Genomic DNA, 16,813 nt, shown 5'->3' on the forward strand with positions numbered 1-16,813 from the left:
GGATGAGGAACCCACAGTGGATGAAGCGGCTAAACAACTCCGGCAGTACGAAGAAAGTCTCTCCTCTTCCTTACAGGCCTGCGTCTCAGCTGTGGAGAAACTGTCTGAAGAGGTCCACCAACTTAAAGAGAATCTATCTTCCCCCCAACCTGAACCAACCAGTGTCCAACGACCGAAAGAGAACACCTGGGAGAAACTTTCTGAAAAGTTTCACCAACTTGAAGAGAGATTATTCTCCTCCGCACCTGTACAAAGCAGTGTCTCAGCTATCAGGGGTAGGCGTTCACCCACACAAGGAAGACGATATAGTGGGTACTCACCCCGTGCCACCCTGTGGTTTTACTTACGAGACCATGGAGAGGACATGAGGAAATGGGATGGAAAATCTACCGCGACCCTAGAGGCACGGGTACGTGAGTTGCAAAAGAAAACAATCAGGAAAAAAGGATTCTCCGAAAAGTTTGCTGCTCCAACTTCCAGCAGACAATCCTTCAAACACAGAAACGAAGAAGATTCTGACCAGGATTAGGGGGGCCCTGCCTCCAGCCAGGGGGAGGAAAGGGACAATCGAGTTTATTGGACTGTGTGGATTCGATGGCCTGGCACATCACGCGCACAGAAGTATAAGGCTTTAGTAGACACCGGTGCACAATGTACTATAATGCCATCGAGCTATAAAGGACCAGAGCCCATCTATATTTGTGGAGTGACAGGAGGATCTCAGCAGTTGACTGTATTGGAGGCTGAAGTAAGTCTGACTGGGAATGAGTGGGAAAAGCACCGCATTGTGACTGGCCCGGATGCTCCATGTATCCTTGGCATAGACTATCTTAGAAGAGGATATTGCAAGGACCCAAAAGGGTTCCGGTGGGCTTTTGGTATAGCTGCCTTAGAGACAGAGGGCATTAAACAATTATCTACCTTGCCTGGTCTCTCAGAGGACCCCTCTGTTGTGGGGTTGCTGAGGGTCGAAGAACAGCAAGTGCCAATTGCTACCACAACTGTGCACCGGCGGCAATATCGCACTAACCGAGACTCCCTGATTCCCATCCATAAGCTAATTCGTCAATTGGAGAGCCAAGGAGTGATCAGCAAGACCCATTCACCTTTCAATAGCCCCATATGGCCAGTGCGAAAGTCTAATGGCGAGTGGAGACTAACAGTGGACTATCGTGGCCTGAACGAAGTCACGCCACCACTGAGTGCTGCAGTGCCGGACATGCTGGAACTTCAGTATGAACTTGAATCGAGGGCAGCCAAGTGGTACGCCACAATTGATATCGCTAATGCATTTTTCTCCATCCCTCTAGCAGCAGAGTGCAGGCCACAATTTGCCTTCACTTGGAGGGGAGTCCAATATACTTGGAATAGGCTGCCCCAGGGGTGGAAACACAGCCCTACCATTTGCCATGGGCTGATCCAGTCTGCGCTAGAGCAGGGGGAAGCTCCTGAACACCTGCAGTACATCGATGACATTATTGTGTGGGGTGACACAGCAGAGGAAGTTTTCGAGAAAGGGAAGAAAATAGTCCAAATCCTTCTGAAAGCCGGTTTTGCCATAAAACAGAATAAAGTCAAAGGACCTGCACGAGAGATCCAGTTTTTAGGAATAAAATGGCAAGATGGACGTCGTCAAATCCCAATGGATGTGATCAACAAAATAACAGCTATGTCTCCACCAACTAACAAAAAAGAAACACAGACTTTCCTAGGTGTTGTGGGGTTTTGGAGAATGCACATCCCAAATTACAGTCTGATTGTAAACCCGCTCTACCAAGTAACCCGTAAGAAGAATGAGTTTGAATGGGGCCCTGAACAACGACAAGCCTTTGAACAAATCAAGCAGGAAATAGTCCATGCAGTAGCCCTTGGGCCAGTTCGAACAGGACCAGATGTAAAGAATGTGCTCTACACTGCAGCCGGGGAGAACGGCCCCACCTGGAGCCTCTGGCAGAAAGAACCTGGGGAAACTCGAGGTCGGCCCCTGGGGTTTTGGAGTCGGGGATACAGAGGATCTGAGGCCCGCTATACTCCAACTGAAAAGGAGATATTGGCAGCATATGAAGGAGTTCGATCTGCTTCGGAGGTGGTCGGTACTGAAGCGCAGCTCCTCCTAGCACCCCGATTGCCGGTACTAGGCTGGATGTTCAAGGGAAGGGTCCCCTCTACGCATCATGCAACTGATGCTACATGGAGCAAGTGGGTTGCACTGATTACTCAGCGGGCTCGAATAGGAAACCCCAGTCGCCCAGGAATATTGGAAGTGATCATGGACTGGCCAGAAGGCAAATACTTTGGGATATCATCAGAGGAGGAGGTGGGTCGTGCTGAAGAAGCCCCACTGTACAACCAGTTGCCAGAGAATGAAAAGAAATATGCCCTGTTCACTGATGGGTCCTGTCGTATTGTGGGGAAGCATCGGAGATGGAAGGCTGCTGTATGGAGTCCTACGCGACGAGTTGCAGAAGCTGCTGAGGGAGAAGGTGAATCGAGTCAGTTTGCAGAAGTGAAAGCCATTCAGCTGGCTTTAGACATTGCTGAACGAGAAAAATGGCCAGTTCTCTATCTCTACACCGATTCATGGATGGTAGCAAATGCCCTGTGGGGATGGTTACAGCAATGGAAGCAAAACAACTGGCAGCGTAGGGGCAAACCCATCTGGGCTGCTGCATTGTGGCAAGATATTGCTGCTCGGGTAGAGAACCTGGCTGTGAAAGTACGCCACGTAGATGCTCATGTGCCCAAGAATCGGGCTACTGAAGAACATCAAAACAACCAGCAGGTGGATCAGGCTGCTAAGATTGAAGTAGCTCAGGTGGACCTAGATTGGCAGCATAAAGGTGAATTATTTATAGCCCGATGGGCCCATGACACTTCAGGCCATCAAGGTAGAGATGCAACATACAGATGGGCTCGTGATCGAGGGGTGGACCTGACCATGGACGCTATAGCACAGGTTATTCATGACTGTGAAACATGTGCTGCAATCAAGCAAGCCAAACGGTCAAAGCCTCTTTGGTATGGAGGACGATGGCTGAAATATAAATATGGAGAGGCCTGGCAGATTGATTACATCACACTCCCTCAAACTCGCAATGGCAAGCGCCACGTACTTACAATGGTGGAAGCAACCACCGGATGGCTGGAAACATATCCTGTGCCTCATGCCACCGCCCGGAACACCATCCTGGGCCTTGAAAAGCAAGTCCTATGGCGACATGGCACCCCAGAAAGAATAGAATCAGACAATGGGACTCACTTCCGAAACAACCTTATAGACACTTGGGCCAAAGAACATGGTATTGAATGGGTGTATCACATCCCCTATCATGCACCAGCCTCCGGGAAAGTTGAACGATACAATGGCCTGTTAAAGACTACCTTGAAAGCAATGGGCGCTGGGACGTTCAAAAACTGGGATACGCATTTGGCAAAGGCCACCTGGTTAGTCAATACTAGGGGATCTACCAACCGAGCTGGACCTGCCCAATCAAACCTGTTACGTACTGTAGATGGGGATAAAGTTCCTGTAGTGCATGTAAAAAATATGCTGGGTAAAACAGTCTGGGCTACTCCTGCCTCAGGAAAAGGCAAACCTATTCGTGGAATTGTTTTCGCTCAGGGACCTGGATACACTTGGTGGGTGATGCAAAAGAACGGAGAGGTCCGGTGTGTACCTCAAGGAGATTTAATACTGGGTGAGAATAGCCCATGAACTGAATTGTACCAGGTTAAATAGTATATTATACTGTATGTTATCACTACCATGATTACTATAGGTGACTAATTAGAATGTATGGAAAAAAGTGTAACCTGAGCATGACATAAATGGTATGGAATAAGGGGTGGATAGATGTCCTGGTTTCAGTTAGCACAGAATTAATTTTCTTCCTAGTAGCTGGTGGAATGCTGTGTTTTGGCTTGGGATGAGAAGAGTGCTGATAACACCCCGATGCTTTAATTGTTGCAGAGCAGTGCTTATACTAAGCCAAGGACATCTCAGCCTTTTGCTCTGTCCTGCCAGCGGGCAGGCTGGGGGTGCAGTAAGAGCTGGGAGGGGACAGACCCAGGACAGGTGACCCAAACTAGCCAAAGGGGTATTCCATACCATCTGACGTCATGCTAAACAATATATAGGGGTGGCTAGCCGGGGGGAGGGGGCCGGACTGCTCGGGGTTAGGCTGGGCATCGGTCAGCGAGTGGTGAGCAATTGCATTGTGCATCACTTGTTTGTACATATTATTATTATTTTCCCTATTATCACCATATTATTATTATTGTTATTATTGTTATTATTATTTTGTTATTATTATTTTCCTGTCTTATTAAACTGTCTTTATCTCAACTCACGGGCTTCACTTTCCATTTCTCTCCCCCGTCCCAGAGAGGGAGGGGGGAGGGTGAGCGAACGGCTGCGTGGTGTTTAGCTGCCGGCCGGGTTAAACCACGACACTCTTGCAATCCCATACATTATATGTTTGCTTGTGTTTCTAATACTATGCTCAATGGATTGCATAATTTTACTGACTACTGAAATGTCCTGCTCTCCACTCAAGTTTTCATTCCAGCTTAGTCTTTGATCCATTGCCTTCCCAGGTGGGTTTCCCAAGGATTGCCTCCAGATGAGCTCTCCGTCCAGAATGGCATCCTGACAACATATGCAAGCCGCTTTCCACTCTGTATTGACCCACAACAACAGGCATTAAACTGGATTAAGAAGAAGGAAGAAAAAAATAACCTGAGGGTAAAGATAAATTTTTAACCTCTTTACTTGTTTTAAAAGCTGCATCAATACTTGTTACCTTGAATGGGGAACAATTATGCAGTTATATAAAAACAAATGTGGTGACTATTGTGTCTCTAAAATGGATAGCAAGTATCACTGTTCACATGACCTTCAAGTCCTTGGGGATGATTATTTTTTCAGGATCTTGGACAGCCTCAGTACAAGAAAAATAATATAACCAAAATGCTGGTGTTGCTTGTGTTCTGTCTCAGCTCCAGGATGGAGTTCTGTATGACAGTAACACAGTCAGAGGCATAGTTGGAATAATTCTTCAAATGGAAGTCACTCTCAACTGATCAGAAAAAAGAGCATTTTTACTGTTCTGTACCAGTGTAGTTTATATCATTTATAAGAGTAAAGGCAAAGAGCAACATAGAGCAATCTTCATTAGTGCTAGCAGCTATTGTAAAAATAACGATGTTCAGAAAATTGAATCAGTCCTGTTTGCATATCTTCCCATTATTCTCTTGCAGATGGCTTCCTTTAATGACCCAGATTTCCTTAAACAACTAGAACTTGCCATAAAGTATGGAAATCCTTTCTTGCTGCATGGTGTTGATGAATACATTGATCCTATGATAGACAACGTCTTAGAGAAGAATATCAAAGTTGCACAGGGGCGAACATTCATTATCCTGGGCGACAAAGAGGTTGACTATGACAGTAATTTTAGGTTGTACCTGAATACCAAATTAGCAAACCCAAAGTATACTCCCTCTGTGTTTGGCAAAGCTATGGTTATCAATTATACAGGTAAGCAATAGTTTGTGTTTAGTAACAAAGTAGTGATTATGCTGTAGTGCAAGTTTAGGGCATGTGTGGTTTTCTGAAATGACAACAAAACTCTGAAACTTCATAGTCTCCCTTATACTTATCATCTGACTTAATATAAAATTATTCTCACTTCTCTCTCTTAATTTGAAATGATCTGAAAGATCATTAATTTGAAAGATCTGTTCGTAGACCTGCCAGGTTAGGATGCATTGGTAGAATCAATATATACAATTACTAACCAGGTCACTCAGTTGTATTGCTGTAGTTTTATGAGATGATTAAGATGAAATTAACTGTCTAAAGGCTGTCCTTATTTAAAACAAAACAAAACAAACAAAAAACTGTGTGCTGCGTTCTATCTGTAGTTACACTAAAAGGTCTAGAGGATCAGTTGCTCAGTGTCATTACGGGTTTTGAAAGAAAGGAATTGGAAGAACAGAGAGAACATCTCATCCAGGAGACAAGTGACAACAGAAACTTGTTGAAAGATCTGGAAGACTCTCTCCTTCGGGAGCTGACATCTTCCACAGGAAACATGTTGGACAACTTAGACTTGGTGCAAACCCTGGAAGAGACGAAATGCAAAGCTACTGAGGTACCAACTCTGTTTTTTTTTGGGAGAAGGATATTTGCTTATAGAACTTCTTTCATTTTCATTGTGCTTCATCTTCTTTCGTCCTTGAAGCTAGGAACTAGGTTGAAAGCAATGAAGAAATCTTACAAGTTTGTTGCATCTTTCAGTATTGGGCAGTATGCTTTTTCATCCAAGAAACAAATCCTACCTTCAGGAAAGTCCTTATAAGGACCAATGGTTCTTTACAGTTCTAAGTCAAAGGGTTTGTGATGTATTTGTTTCAGAGCTGAAAGAATCTCCATCTTGGATTGTATCAGATCTGAAATGAAAAATTAAGATATTTGTTATTCAGAGAGGATATCGAATCTCTGTCCTTGGAGGTTTGCCCTTGTGGGCAAAACCACAGCTGACCTGATCTAGTGGTAGTGATAGTCCAGTACTGTGCTGAAAGTTGGACTAAACATCCTCAGAGGGTTTGTCCCACACTATTTCCATGATTCTGTGTCTTTACTTTCCATAAAAATACAAGGTGGGATGTTTATTCTAACCTTTGATTTTTACAGTTCATACTTCTTCTTTAGGGTTACTTGCCCAGATTCTGAATATAGTCAACAGAGAGGCACTGGTAGGGAATGATTCTTTTCACATAGTTCAGATGTCTGCAGTTGGATGGGGACTTTGCCTCAGCAGTGTCTTTTTTACTGCTCAGACTATAAGGGGGCATGCAAGATAACTGGCTCTTATTTCTTCACAAAGTCCTGTTTGCCTTCTAAGAGAAATTTTGGTACAGTGTTTAAAGATGACTTGCATTTTTACATAAATATAGTCTTTTTAAAAGTAAGTTAATATATGGACGTTACTAGTCTTCAGTATCTTGCCTCCTGATGTTCATATGGTTTTAATGCATGCCATTACATGCAATATTTTTAGGTCCTAAATGTTCGCCATTATTGTTTCAACATGGCTTAGCCACAGAATAGCTTTGCTTATTGTGACATGTTATATATACTATGGACCCGTGTGTTAACTACTTGTGCATAATATCTATGTATGGCTAGGTGATCGAAAAACTTGATCTGGCTGCGACAACGGCGGTGGATATTGATCGACTTCGAGATGGCTACAGACCAGCTGCCAGGAGGGGAGCCATTTTATTCTCCGTTTTGTCTGAAATGTCAGTTGTCAACATCATGTATCAGTACTCCCTGGTCTCCTTCTTAGATGTTTTTGGATTCTCTCTTCGGAAATCCATGCCCAGTCCCATTCTTCTGAAGAGGTTAGAAAACATCATGGATGCATTGACTTTGAACACCTATAACTATGGCTGCACAGGTTAGTGCAATTTAGTGATACTGTGTTGTTCAAATGCTTGGTAAAACCATGCTTTCAGTTGGTTTACATTAGAGGCAAATTACCAAACACATTCACTACTGTTCAGATCTCAGCATTGTTCCTGGTTTATTCTTACTACTTCTATTCCTGTTTGAAGAAACTAATGCTTTAATTATGGATTTACAAATGGCAAATTGCTGTTATGGATTTTGCATTCCTGGATATTTCTCACAGATGCCATTTTGATTCCAAACATGTAGCTGGTCCATACTTCTGTAAGCCTAACCCAAAGCCTTTGGTCACCCAGATCTTTGTGGCGTGACCAGATGCAGAATGTAGATTTAAAGGTTGCTCCCGTTCCACGTTTTAGCACCATATTTTTGAAAATATTCTCATTTTAATGTAGGCTTGTTTGAGAAGCACAAGTTATTATTCTCATTTAATATGACTATCAAGATAGAGCAAGCTGAAGACAATGTTCCACAAGAAGAACTTGACTTCTTTTTAAAAGGTAACATGAATATATATATATATAGAAATGTATAGCTATATGTGGTGATAACTAGATCTTTCAAAGATAGATTTTTGTCTAGATATGATTTGCTGTGAGAGCTAGAACCTGAAGTCAGCTGAAATATGTTGGTTTACACAAATTTTGGATTTTTACTTTTTTGTTGTTGTTGTTTTAGAATTTGTTAAACAGTGAAGAGGCTAATCTGTTTTCACTTACAGTTGTTGACAAATCTTGTATTAGCCATGGACAATTAGAATGTTACCTGAGCAAATAGTGTCTTGTTACTTTCTAACTTTTTATAAATAATTTTAGAAATGGTTGAGAAGATACAACTTCGGCTTTTGCAAGCACTTGTGAAATGGCATATTTACTTTAGCAAACCAGTTTAATCTTATAGTGCTTCCAGAGACAAATTACCAAATGGTTCCTCTGTGCAGTGGGACTGTATGTGTGGTCATGTATTGGAGAATTTATGCCATGGACAGTCACTCTGGTTTCTGAATGTGACTAGGCAATATTTCCCTGGAGAAGAGTACACGAAAGAAACCATTCGCTTGGCTTCCAGATCAAGGCTGGGAAGACCTAATTCGCTTGTCTGAACTATTTCCTGAGCAATTTGAATCTCTTCCAGATGATGTGGAAAAAAATCCAGATGTATGGAAAAATGTACGTGCTTTTCTGCAATCCTGTTCTCTCTCCTTGTTTTTCTTCTGGAATTAAATGTTCAAGTATGATGCAATGTGCCATAGGACTCTGTAGGAGGCATGTCACCGCTGGCTTTTTCTGACAAGGCCTTCCTTTTCTTCTTGGACTCAGTGATTGGCTTATTTCCAGAAGAATTAGGGCTCTTATTTAAATGACAACCCCCCCAGAATTGTCTCTGATATATTGTACGTATTTTCCAGTCAAATGCCTTAGATGAGTTCTTTGCCCCATTCGAGTCAGTGGAATTTTTGTTGTTGGATTTCAACAGTCAATATTTCGCTGTTGTTTCTGTACAGCTAAATTGTACTTTGATCTTCTTGTGGCAATGAGTTTTATAGGCTAGTTACAAGCAAAGGCTTTCCTTTGTTCTGCCTTCAGTTTCATTCCATGTCTTCTTGCTTTATAAGAATCTTTCTGTAAGCAATCTGCTAATACTGTTTGTTGCTGTTTTCTATATCTTAAGAGAATTACTTGTCACATAATTAAAGTACAGATGTGTTTTTGGACTTGAATGCTTTATGCTGTAAAATCAGTATTTTTTTTTCAGCTGGTTGAATTTCTTCTTTGTTCTCCTTGAGTATTTTAGCCCTTCCTCAATCAAATAGCTTTGCTCTGCTTTTCCTAGTAATTTCATTGATAGATCCATTTGATCCGTCTGCATTGTCTCCTACCTTTTCTTGCCAGTGGTATGACACAGATGCTCTGGAGCAGATGCCATTCCCCATGCAGTACCAAAACAATCTCTCAAGCTTTCAGAAGCTCCTACTTTTGCGATGTTTCCGAGTGGATCGGGTATATCGGGCAGTAACAAACTATGTTACTCTGACAATGAGTGAGAAGTAAGTCAACTTGTTTTAAATTAGAATACTACTGTTAAGGTATTTCACACAGAACTGGAGTTGTACTCAGTTATGTAACTGGTTTATATACTTTGTCTAAACAGTAGAGCATGTTTTGTCTCTGTTCCATTTCTATGTAGTCTGCTATGGATGTTGATGTCTGTGTAAGAGTCATCTTTTACACATGATGGCTACTTTTTTGTAGAGCAGCTTATGGTGCTTCTTTTCCTACCAGGTATGTGCAGCCCCCTGTGATCAGCTTTGAAGCTATCTTTGAGCAGAGCAGTCCCCACTCACCAGTTGTTTTTATCTTAAGTCCTGGCTCTGATCCCATTAGTGACCTCATGAAACTGGCTGAGAGGACAGGCTTCGGAGGGGACAGACTGAAATTTCTAGCCATGGGACAAGGCCAGGAAAAGGTAGGTTCAGTGGGCGGTTGAGACATTCTGTGGGCAGTGAGTTAGTGTGAGAATGGCATCCTGTTATTGTCACGGGCCTGGCGAAATTTCCTTTCCAAAGGCCTGCTCTATTTAAAATGGAGTTTCTTTGTGCTTCAGACATAGTGTACAATATGCCAGCCTGGGAATAATGCTTTCCTGTAATGTGAGCGAGAGCATTTGGCTGTTAGGCTGATTTTATGGGTTTGGTTAGGCTACATTCAGAATTAGGTTTTCATGTTAGAAAATAGTTGAGCTGAAAAGACATTGCTCTGCAGCCTTTCAAAGGTTAATCGGTGACCCTGTCTTTGTGTAAGGACATGAGCTGATTGGAAAACAGTGTTCGTTACCAAAAACAGGATCCTGCTGCTCTTTCTTTCTTGTAGCTTTCATTTTTGGTTGTGGTCACAGCTTAGCAGCTGACTGAATTTGCTGTGTTTTTGGTCAGTGGGAGAGTTCCAATTAGCTTTGTTTAGACACTACTTCCTAGGCTCTGATCACCTGCTAGCAGGAAGAAATCTGTTGCACTAACCCATTAGAGCTGGTTTGCTTGCAGGATAAAGGGAGAGTTACTAACAGACGGTCCTTTCTTTCTCTCAAGATTGCTCTGCAGATGCTGGAGAACGTGGCAGTTAGTGGAGAGTGGTTGATGTTGCAGAACTGTCACCTTCTGGTGAGGTGGCTTGTCACTCTGGAAAAGGCCCTGGAGAAAATTACAAAACCTCACCCAGACTTTCGCCTCTGGCTGACTACCGACCCTACCGAGGGCTTCCCAATTGGAATATTGCAGAAGTCATTAAAGGTACTGTGCAGTGGGGAAACCCCAGTCAGGAAGACATGGCCTGCGTGTTCAGAAAAACGGAGGGGCTTTGGGAGGAGCATGACCTGAATGTAGGATGTTGACTTGGGCTGTATGGCTTTTTGTCTTCATAAGCCAAATACATTCTTCATCATCCTGTTTATCTTCTGGTGATTTTTTTTTCTTTTGGGTAAAAGCTGTTCAGCATATTTTTTCCTGAAGCAGTTATTTCAGAGTAAAGGTTTGTGAGTAAACCTGGAGATGTAACAAATGCTCTTCAGACTGAAATGCTGCCACAAGTATATCAAGTCAGAAATAATCCTGTCAGTCCCAGATGCTGAAGTACAGAACTGAGGTCTGTGCCTAGCCTGGCAATAGTACCAGCGGAGCAGACGCTGTAATAGGATAATGGTTTCCAGCTGCTAGTTCACAAGCAAGCTGAGCTGATTATTTTGAAGGCGCAAGCCATGATGCTGTCCTAATGTTCTTTTCTGTGGCTGCTTTATTTCTGTTGTGGTGAACCACTCCTGTAAACATAATAACTGTATTTCACAGATCTGAAGGCAGTGGTATAACAGATCCACCCAATATGTGCTCTAGTGTATCAATGACAGCTCTAGAGTATTCATCTCCAGCAGTGCCTAATTCTGCAGTGGGGGAGAAGTGAGCATGAACATATCTTTGATTTATGACTGCAGATACGCACTTTGTAGGTCTAGCCATGCGCAGTAAGATCAAAGGTTTTATAGTACTTTGAAAATGTTGCCAGGAAGCTGGCTCTGCCTTCATTTGATCACCGGTAAAGACATGTTAGAGACTGTTAAGCCATTTTACTATCATGATATGTAGGACACAGCAAAATGTGTAAAGTACTGATAATATTTCAGTATATTTGACCTTCGAGTATGATAAAATATTGATGTCTTTCCAGTAACATGGCTAGTAACATGGCTATTTCTAAAATAATACTAAGTTTCTCTTTACATATGTATTTTTACCTTGATGTACTTAAAAGGTCAGTTTCACGTCTTTATATAAGAAAAAATCCCATATTGATATGAATTCAGGAAGCTGATAGTTTTTTTTTTTTTTTTTTTCACGTTTGCATTGTGTAACTTACTTAGAGAATGTGATACATTTGCTGTTTATTTTCCTAAGGCAATTCAGTAATTGATGGCTTCCCTGATTATTTTCATAGGTTGTAACAGAACCACCTAATGGTCTGAAGCCAAATATGCAAGCCACCTACTTCAAAATTCCCCAAGAAGCCTTAGAGCAATGCCCACATCCCTCCTTTAAATCCTTAGTCTATGTCTTGGCATTTTTCCATGCTGTGGTTCAGGAGAGAAGGAAGTTTGGGAAGATTGGGTGGAACGTTCCATATGACTTTAATGAATCCGATTTCCAGGTAAGAAAATAGTGACAATAGCTCTTATATTTTTGACTTGCTCAAATTATTTTTGAAAACGATATATCCAGATTTAATCCTTTTTCACAGTAACATTTTGCCTCTCCCTTTTCCTTTTTTTTTTTTTTTTTTTTTTTTTTTTTTTCTTCTGCTGCTGTGGACTCGTGTAGACTCACCATCTTCTATAACATCAATTTCGGCCACTAAAGCTCAGATTCCCAGTCCTTCATTATTATATTGCCTCCCTTGCGGGCTTCCTTTCTTAACAAGATGTACATTTAACTTTCTAATTCTTTGAGGAAGAAACTATTGTTAGCTTTCAAACAAGAACTACGTGAAGTAAAATCTATGGACTTGTATAGATGATTTATGAATCTTATCTCACACATTTAAAAAACTTTTTTAGGTCTGCATGGAAATTCTTAACACATACTTGACGAAAGCTTTCCAGCAAAATGATGATAAAATCCCGTGGAGCAGTCTCAAGTATCTTATTGGTGAGGTGAGTGCCTACAATGTCACTAAGCAACATGGGTGGCTAAAGAACCCTGACAAATGAAGCTTCCTTTCTGTATGAGCTGCATCATAAACTAAAGCTGGTTGAGAATCTCTCCTGGGTGGTTGTCTCACTGCCTGAATGAAACAGGGCCATTGTGTTTAACTGCACAACAGGGGAGTTATGGGGCTTAATTTGGAGTGAAAGAGCCCTTGGGATCCTGTGATGAAAGGTACTGAACAGCACAGTGTTACAGTATTAGTAGTACAGTGGAGTACTGCTGATGTGAGCTGTACGAAAGGGTATTTCTAGAGCTCTTGCAGTGCTGTATGTGGTATGCGCTGTGTAGCAGCTGGCCAGTTCAAAGTCAAGGACATCTTACAAGATGTTATTTTGCAGCATTTAATCACAACTGAGATATTACCTAAGGGAGTTCCTGTTACACATTGATCACCAAGACTGGCTATTAGAAGTGGGCCGGAGCAGTTACCGGACTGAGTCAAACACTTCATGTGTTCCCCTTGAGAGGGAGCTAGAGAAGCCATGAAGGGAAACAGCATTAATCATCCAGTCACTGCAGCAGCAAGTCCTTTGGACCTTTCAGTGATTTTATTTTTTAAACTGTATTTGCTGCCCCAAAAGCCAGTGGTGTATTAGTATTATTATTTCTAGGTCATGTATGGTGGACGTGCAATTGATAGCTTCGATCGTCGCATTCTGACTGTCTATATGGATGAGTACCTTGGTGATTTCATATTTGACACATTCCAAACCTTTCATTTTTATAAAGATGATAAGGTTGATTATAAGATTCCACGAGGGACTGTAAAAGATGACTTTGTTGGTAAGCAATGCTTTTCCTGGACTTAAGTTAGCATTAGAAATAAATAAGGCTACTTACAGTATTCCTGCTCTTCCCATGGCCAGTGTTGGACATGAGAAATCGGAAGTAACTTCAGGCGTAGTATTTGTACATGTTGCAAAGTTATAATCCACAGCTGATAATGCTTTTGCCTCATATGAGCAGGCCCTCTTAACATGTGAGCTTACCAGCCAGCTCTTCACAGTTCTTAAAAACTCCAACAAAGCCCTCCCCAGATAAACAGCATGTTTGAAATGTGGTACCTTTCCATAGTGGGGAGAGTGTGGCTGTCTCTGTATTTCATGCTCTAAAATGTTTATTCAGTCCTTTCAGTATTTCAAAATCAGCTATAGCATTTCATTTTTTTCAATCATAACAATAACAAAAAGCACTCACGGAATTCTCTTACAGCATTCTTTCGGTCTGGTAGCTGTGGCTTAATATATGGTGTATTTATGAAACATGTTTTTGTATTGCAGAAGCGATAGAATCTCTGCCACTTGCTAATACACCAGAGGTGTTTGGGCTTCATGCAAACGCTGAGATTGGGTATTACACAGAGGCAGTTCGTGATCTATGGTCTCATCTCCTTGAGCTGCAGCCTCAGACAGGTACATTCACCATCGCTTTGGACTGTTTCCATGAATAGGAACTAAGGTGGTGAGCTCTGTGCTAAGAGATTGCAATGCCAACCGTGCCCCTGCCCGCTTCATGGGGTCTGGGGCCTGGCATGGACGCTGCAGCCAGTAGTGCTGCCTGCACCCTGCACGTTGCCACAGGCTGGCACGCAGAGGTTTCTGTGGCTACACAGGTTAGTGTTTGCCTGCCAGCACAATGTGTAGTGGCCTCGTGGAACAGAGGTGGCAAAACAGCAGGGACTGGGAGGCAAGCAAAGCAGCTGAACTGCTTAGTCCTGCCAGCATGGAAATTGTTCAGCATGTGCCCAGAGGCACAGTTTGAGGCATGTGGGAAGTCTTCTAGTGCAAATGTCAGTGCCACAGGGACTGGGCAAAGAATTCGGTGCCAAAAGGTGAGTCAGCCCTCAAAATGGTCTTAGAGAATAACAGAAGGGATAGTTTATTCTGATTTAGTCTCACTAACCCATTTTTATTTCAGGTGAATCTGGTACAGGAATTAGTCGAGATGAATATATTGCACATGTTGCTAAGGATATAGAAAGCAAGATACCACAAGTATTTGATCTTGCCCAGATACGAAAAGGTTTTGGACTAGACATATCCCCTACAACTGTGGTGCTGTTGCAGGAACTGGAACGTTTTAATAAGCTGATCATTCGCATGGCAAAGTCACTGGCTGAACTACAGCGGGTACGTAAGAGCACAGCTACTGGGTGAAATCAGTTGGGTTTTAACTGCGCCCATTCAGGCACTCAGGACTCTCACTGTCTTTCCAGGCCTTGTCTGGGGAAGTTGGAATGAGCAGTGAACTGGACGACGTGGCTCGGGCTCTCTTTAATGGACAGATTCCTGGAATCTGGCGGCGGCTGGCCCCTGACACCCTAAAAACACTTGGAAATTGGATCATTTTCTTTAGAGCTAGGTATAACCAGTACACCAGCTGGGTGAGTAAGACACTCTAGATAAAGTTCTCTTTTTTGTTAACCTGCATGATACGCTGTGCAAGTTAGTGCTAGGGTGCAGAAGTCATTGAAACCACGCTGCTTTAAATAAATTACTTGAACTAATGTCAATTACTACCTAAAACAAGACCGATTCATTGTACAACAGTGGAGTTAAACTGGTTGGTCTCTGAGTTGAGTGAGGTGGTAGGAGAAGAGAACAAGTGCTGCAGGTTGTCTTCTCGGACTGATTGCAGGTTAATGAGTGTGAACCAAAGGTGATGTGGCTCTCAGGCCTGCACATTCCAGAATCGTACCTGACAGCTCTTGTTCAGGCCACCTGCAGGAAGAACAGGTGGCCCTTGGATCACTCCACCCTCTACACTGAGGTGACTAAATACAGGACTGCAGAAGACATCACTGAAGGGTCTATACAAGGTAAGTGGTTTTATGATCATTTGAGGGGAAAAAAAAGCAGTTAATTGGGGCCAGAGGGGTGAGGGAGAGAAATTGCTTGGCCTACTGAATGGAATTATTTAGATCATACCTCTGCAGACAATGTGCGTGGTTATGGTTTTAACAGTCTGCATGATTACAAGCTGGAAATCAGCTTGATTCAGGTTCCTGCTTTGCTGCTGAGCAAGTGTATACACAAATGATGATCTTTTTTCAGCTTCTTTCACACACACCTGTATATTTCTTCAACTTCCAGTCTCTCCTTGTCTCTCTCTTATATCTCTTTATGTATTTTCTTAATGGGAAAAGCGTTATAAACTTGCTAAGACTAAGTAAACATGCATTTACACTGCAAATAATGTATTTAAGCAAAAAAAAAAAAGTAAATATAACTGTTGTATTACGTATTGTGTATATATATCTCTTAGAAATGACAGTGTTCTAATCACTAAATGCAACAACCTCTGGCTAGAGGGCCAGGTAAGCAACTCTTTTTGAATATCATACCTGACTGGAAATGGAGAAGAAATACATTTGCCAAATATAGCTATCAGTTAGCAACGAAAAAAAAGGTCACATCAAGCCTAGATTATTCTGTATTTACCAACATTTCAACAAAAATGCTTGGTATTAGAACAACTCTGTCCAAACCCACACCTTTTGTCAGCATGAGCTAACCTTCAGAGTGAACAAGTTCTCTCATAACTTGGCTATTACTTGAGCAAATACCAAGGGTGGTATCCACTGTGGGGAAGAAAACTGGTAGGAAATTGGTATTTATTCCTGTTTATCACATATAATGCAGCTGAGCCAATTTTAATTTAAAAATGTTTTTTTTAAACCCACAGCTCACAGCTGTGTTATACAAACAGACACCACAGGTAAATATACCTCTGTGTAGATGCAGTTTGAAAGGATAAGTTTTGTCATCACTGTATTAATGCCAAGGAGAGCCACTGCAGGAATAACGTTGCCTTAAACAGTGTTTTTTAGTGGCCTGACTTACACAAGATGTCATATTTCTGCCTTTACAGGTTGCTTTGTTTCTGGCCTGTTTCTGGAGGGAGCAGACTGGGACATAGAGAACAGCTGCCTTACAAAAAGCAAGCCCGGAGTGCTGGTGGTGGAGTTACCCATTCTGAAGATAATCCCCATTGAAGCGCACAGGCTCAAACTCCAGGTACTTTTCCTCTGGGGACACTGAGGTACATTTGTTTATCACCTTCTTCCTATTTTTAAATCTCAGTAGCTG

General features: G+C 42.2%; 1 protein-coding gene across 1 annotated transcript in view; it reads left to right on the plus strand.

Annotated features, from left to right (window-relative positions):
* Nucleotides 1-16,813, plus strand: part of DNAH10 (dynein axonemal heavy chain 10) — a 63,712-nt gene that overhangs the window by 46,373 nt on the left and 526 nt on the right. The window contains exons 61-77 of the mRNA XM_068654360.1: nucleotides 4,597-4,744; nucleotides 5,260-5,539; nucleotides 5,926-6,155; nucleotides 7,193-7,466; nucleotides 7,873-7,977; nucleotides 8,492-8,646; nucleotides 9,370-9,524; nucleotides 9,760-9,943; nucleotides 10,563-10,763; nucleotides 11,959-12,168; nucleotides 12,575-12,670; nucleotides 13,337-13,508; nucleotides 14,006-14,137; nucleotides 14,643-14,854; nucleotides 14,941-15,108; nucleotides 15,363-15,543; nucleotides 16,596-16,741. Coding sequence (XP_068510461.1) covers nucleotides 4,597-4,744; nucleotides 5,260-5,539; nucleotides 5,926-6,155; nucleotides 7,193-7,466; nucleotides 7,873-7,977; nucleotides 8,492-8,646; nucleotides 9,370-9,524; nucleotides 9,760-9,943; nucleotides 10,563-10,763; nucleotides 11,959-12,168; nucleotides 12,575-12,670; nucleotides 13,337-13,508; nucleotides 14,006-14,137; nucleotides 14,643-14,854; nucleotides 14,941-15,108; nucleotides 15,363-15,543; nucleotides 16,596-16,741 — 3,049 coding nt within the window. The remainder of the gene's footprint in view (nucleotides 1-4,596; nucleotides 4,745-5,259; nucleotides 5,540-5,925; nucleotides 6,156-7,192; nucleotides 7,467-7,872; nucleotides 7,978-8,491; nucleotides 8,647-9,369; nucleotides 9,525-9,759; nucleotides 9,944-10,562; nucleotides 10,764-11,958; nucleotides 12,169-12,574; nucleotides 12,671-13,336; nucleotides 13,509-14,005; nucleotides 14,138-14,642; nucleotides 14,855-14,940; nucleotides 15,109-15,362; nucleotides 15,544-16,595; nucleotides 16,742-16,813) is intronic.

Source organism: Anas acuta, chromosome 17 (genome assembly GCF_963932015.1).
Source record: "Anas acuta chromosome 17, bAnaAcu1.1, whole genome shotgun sequence".
In the NCBI taxonomy this organism is placed as follows: Eukaryota; Metazoa; Chordata; class Aves; order Anseriformes; family Anatidae; genus Anas; species Anas acuta.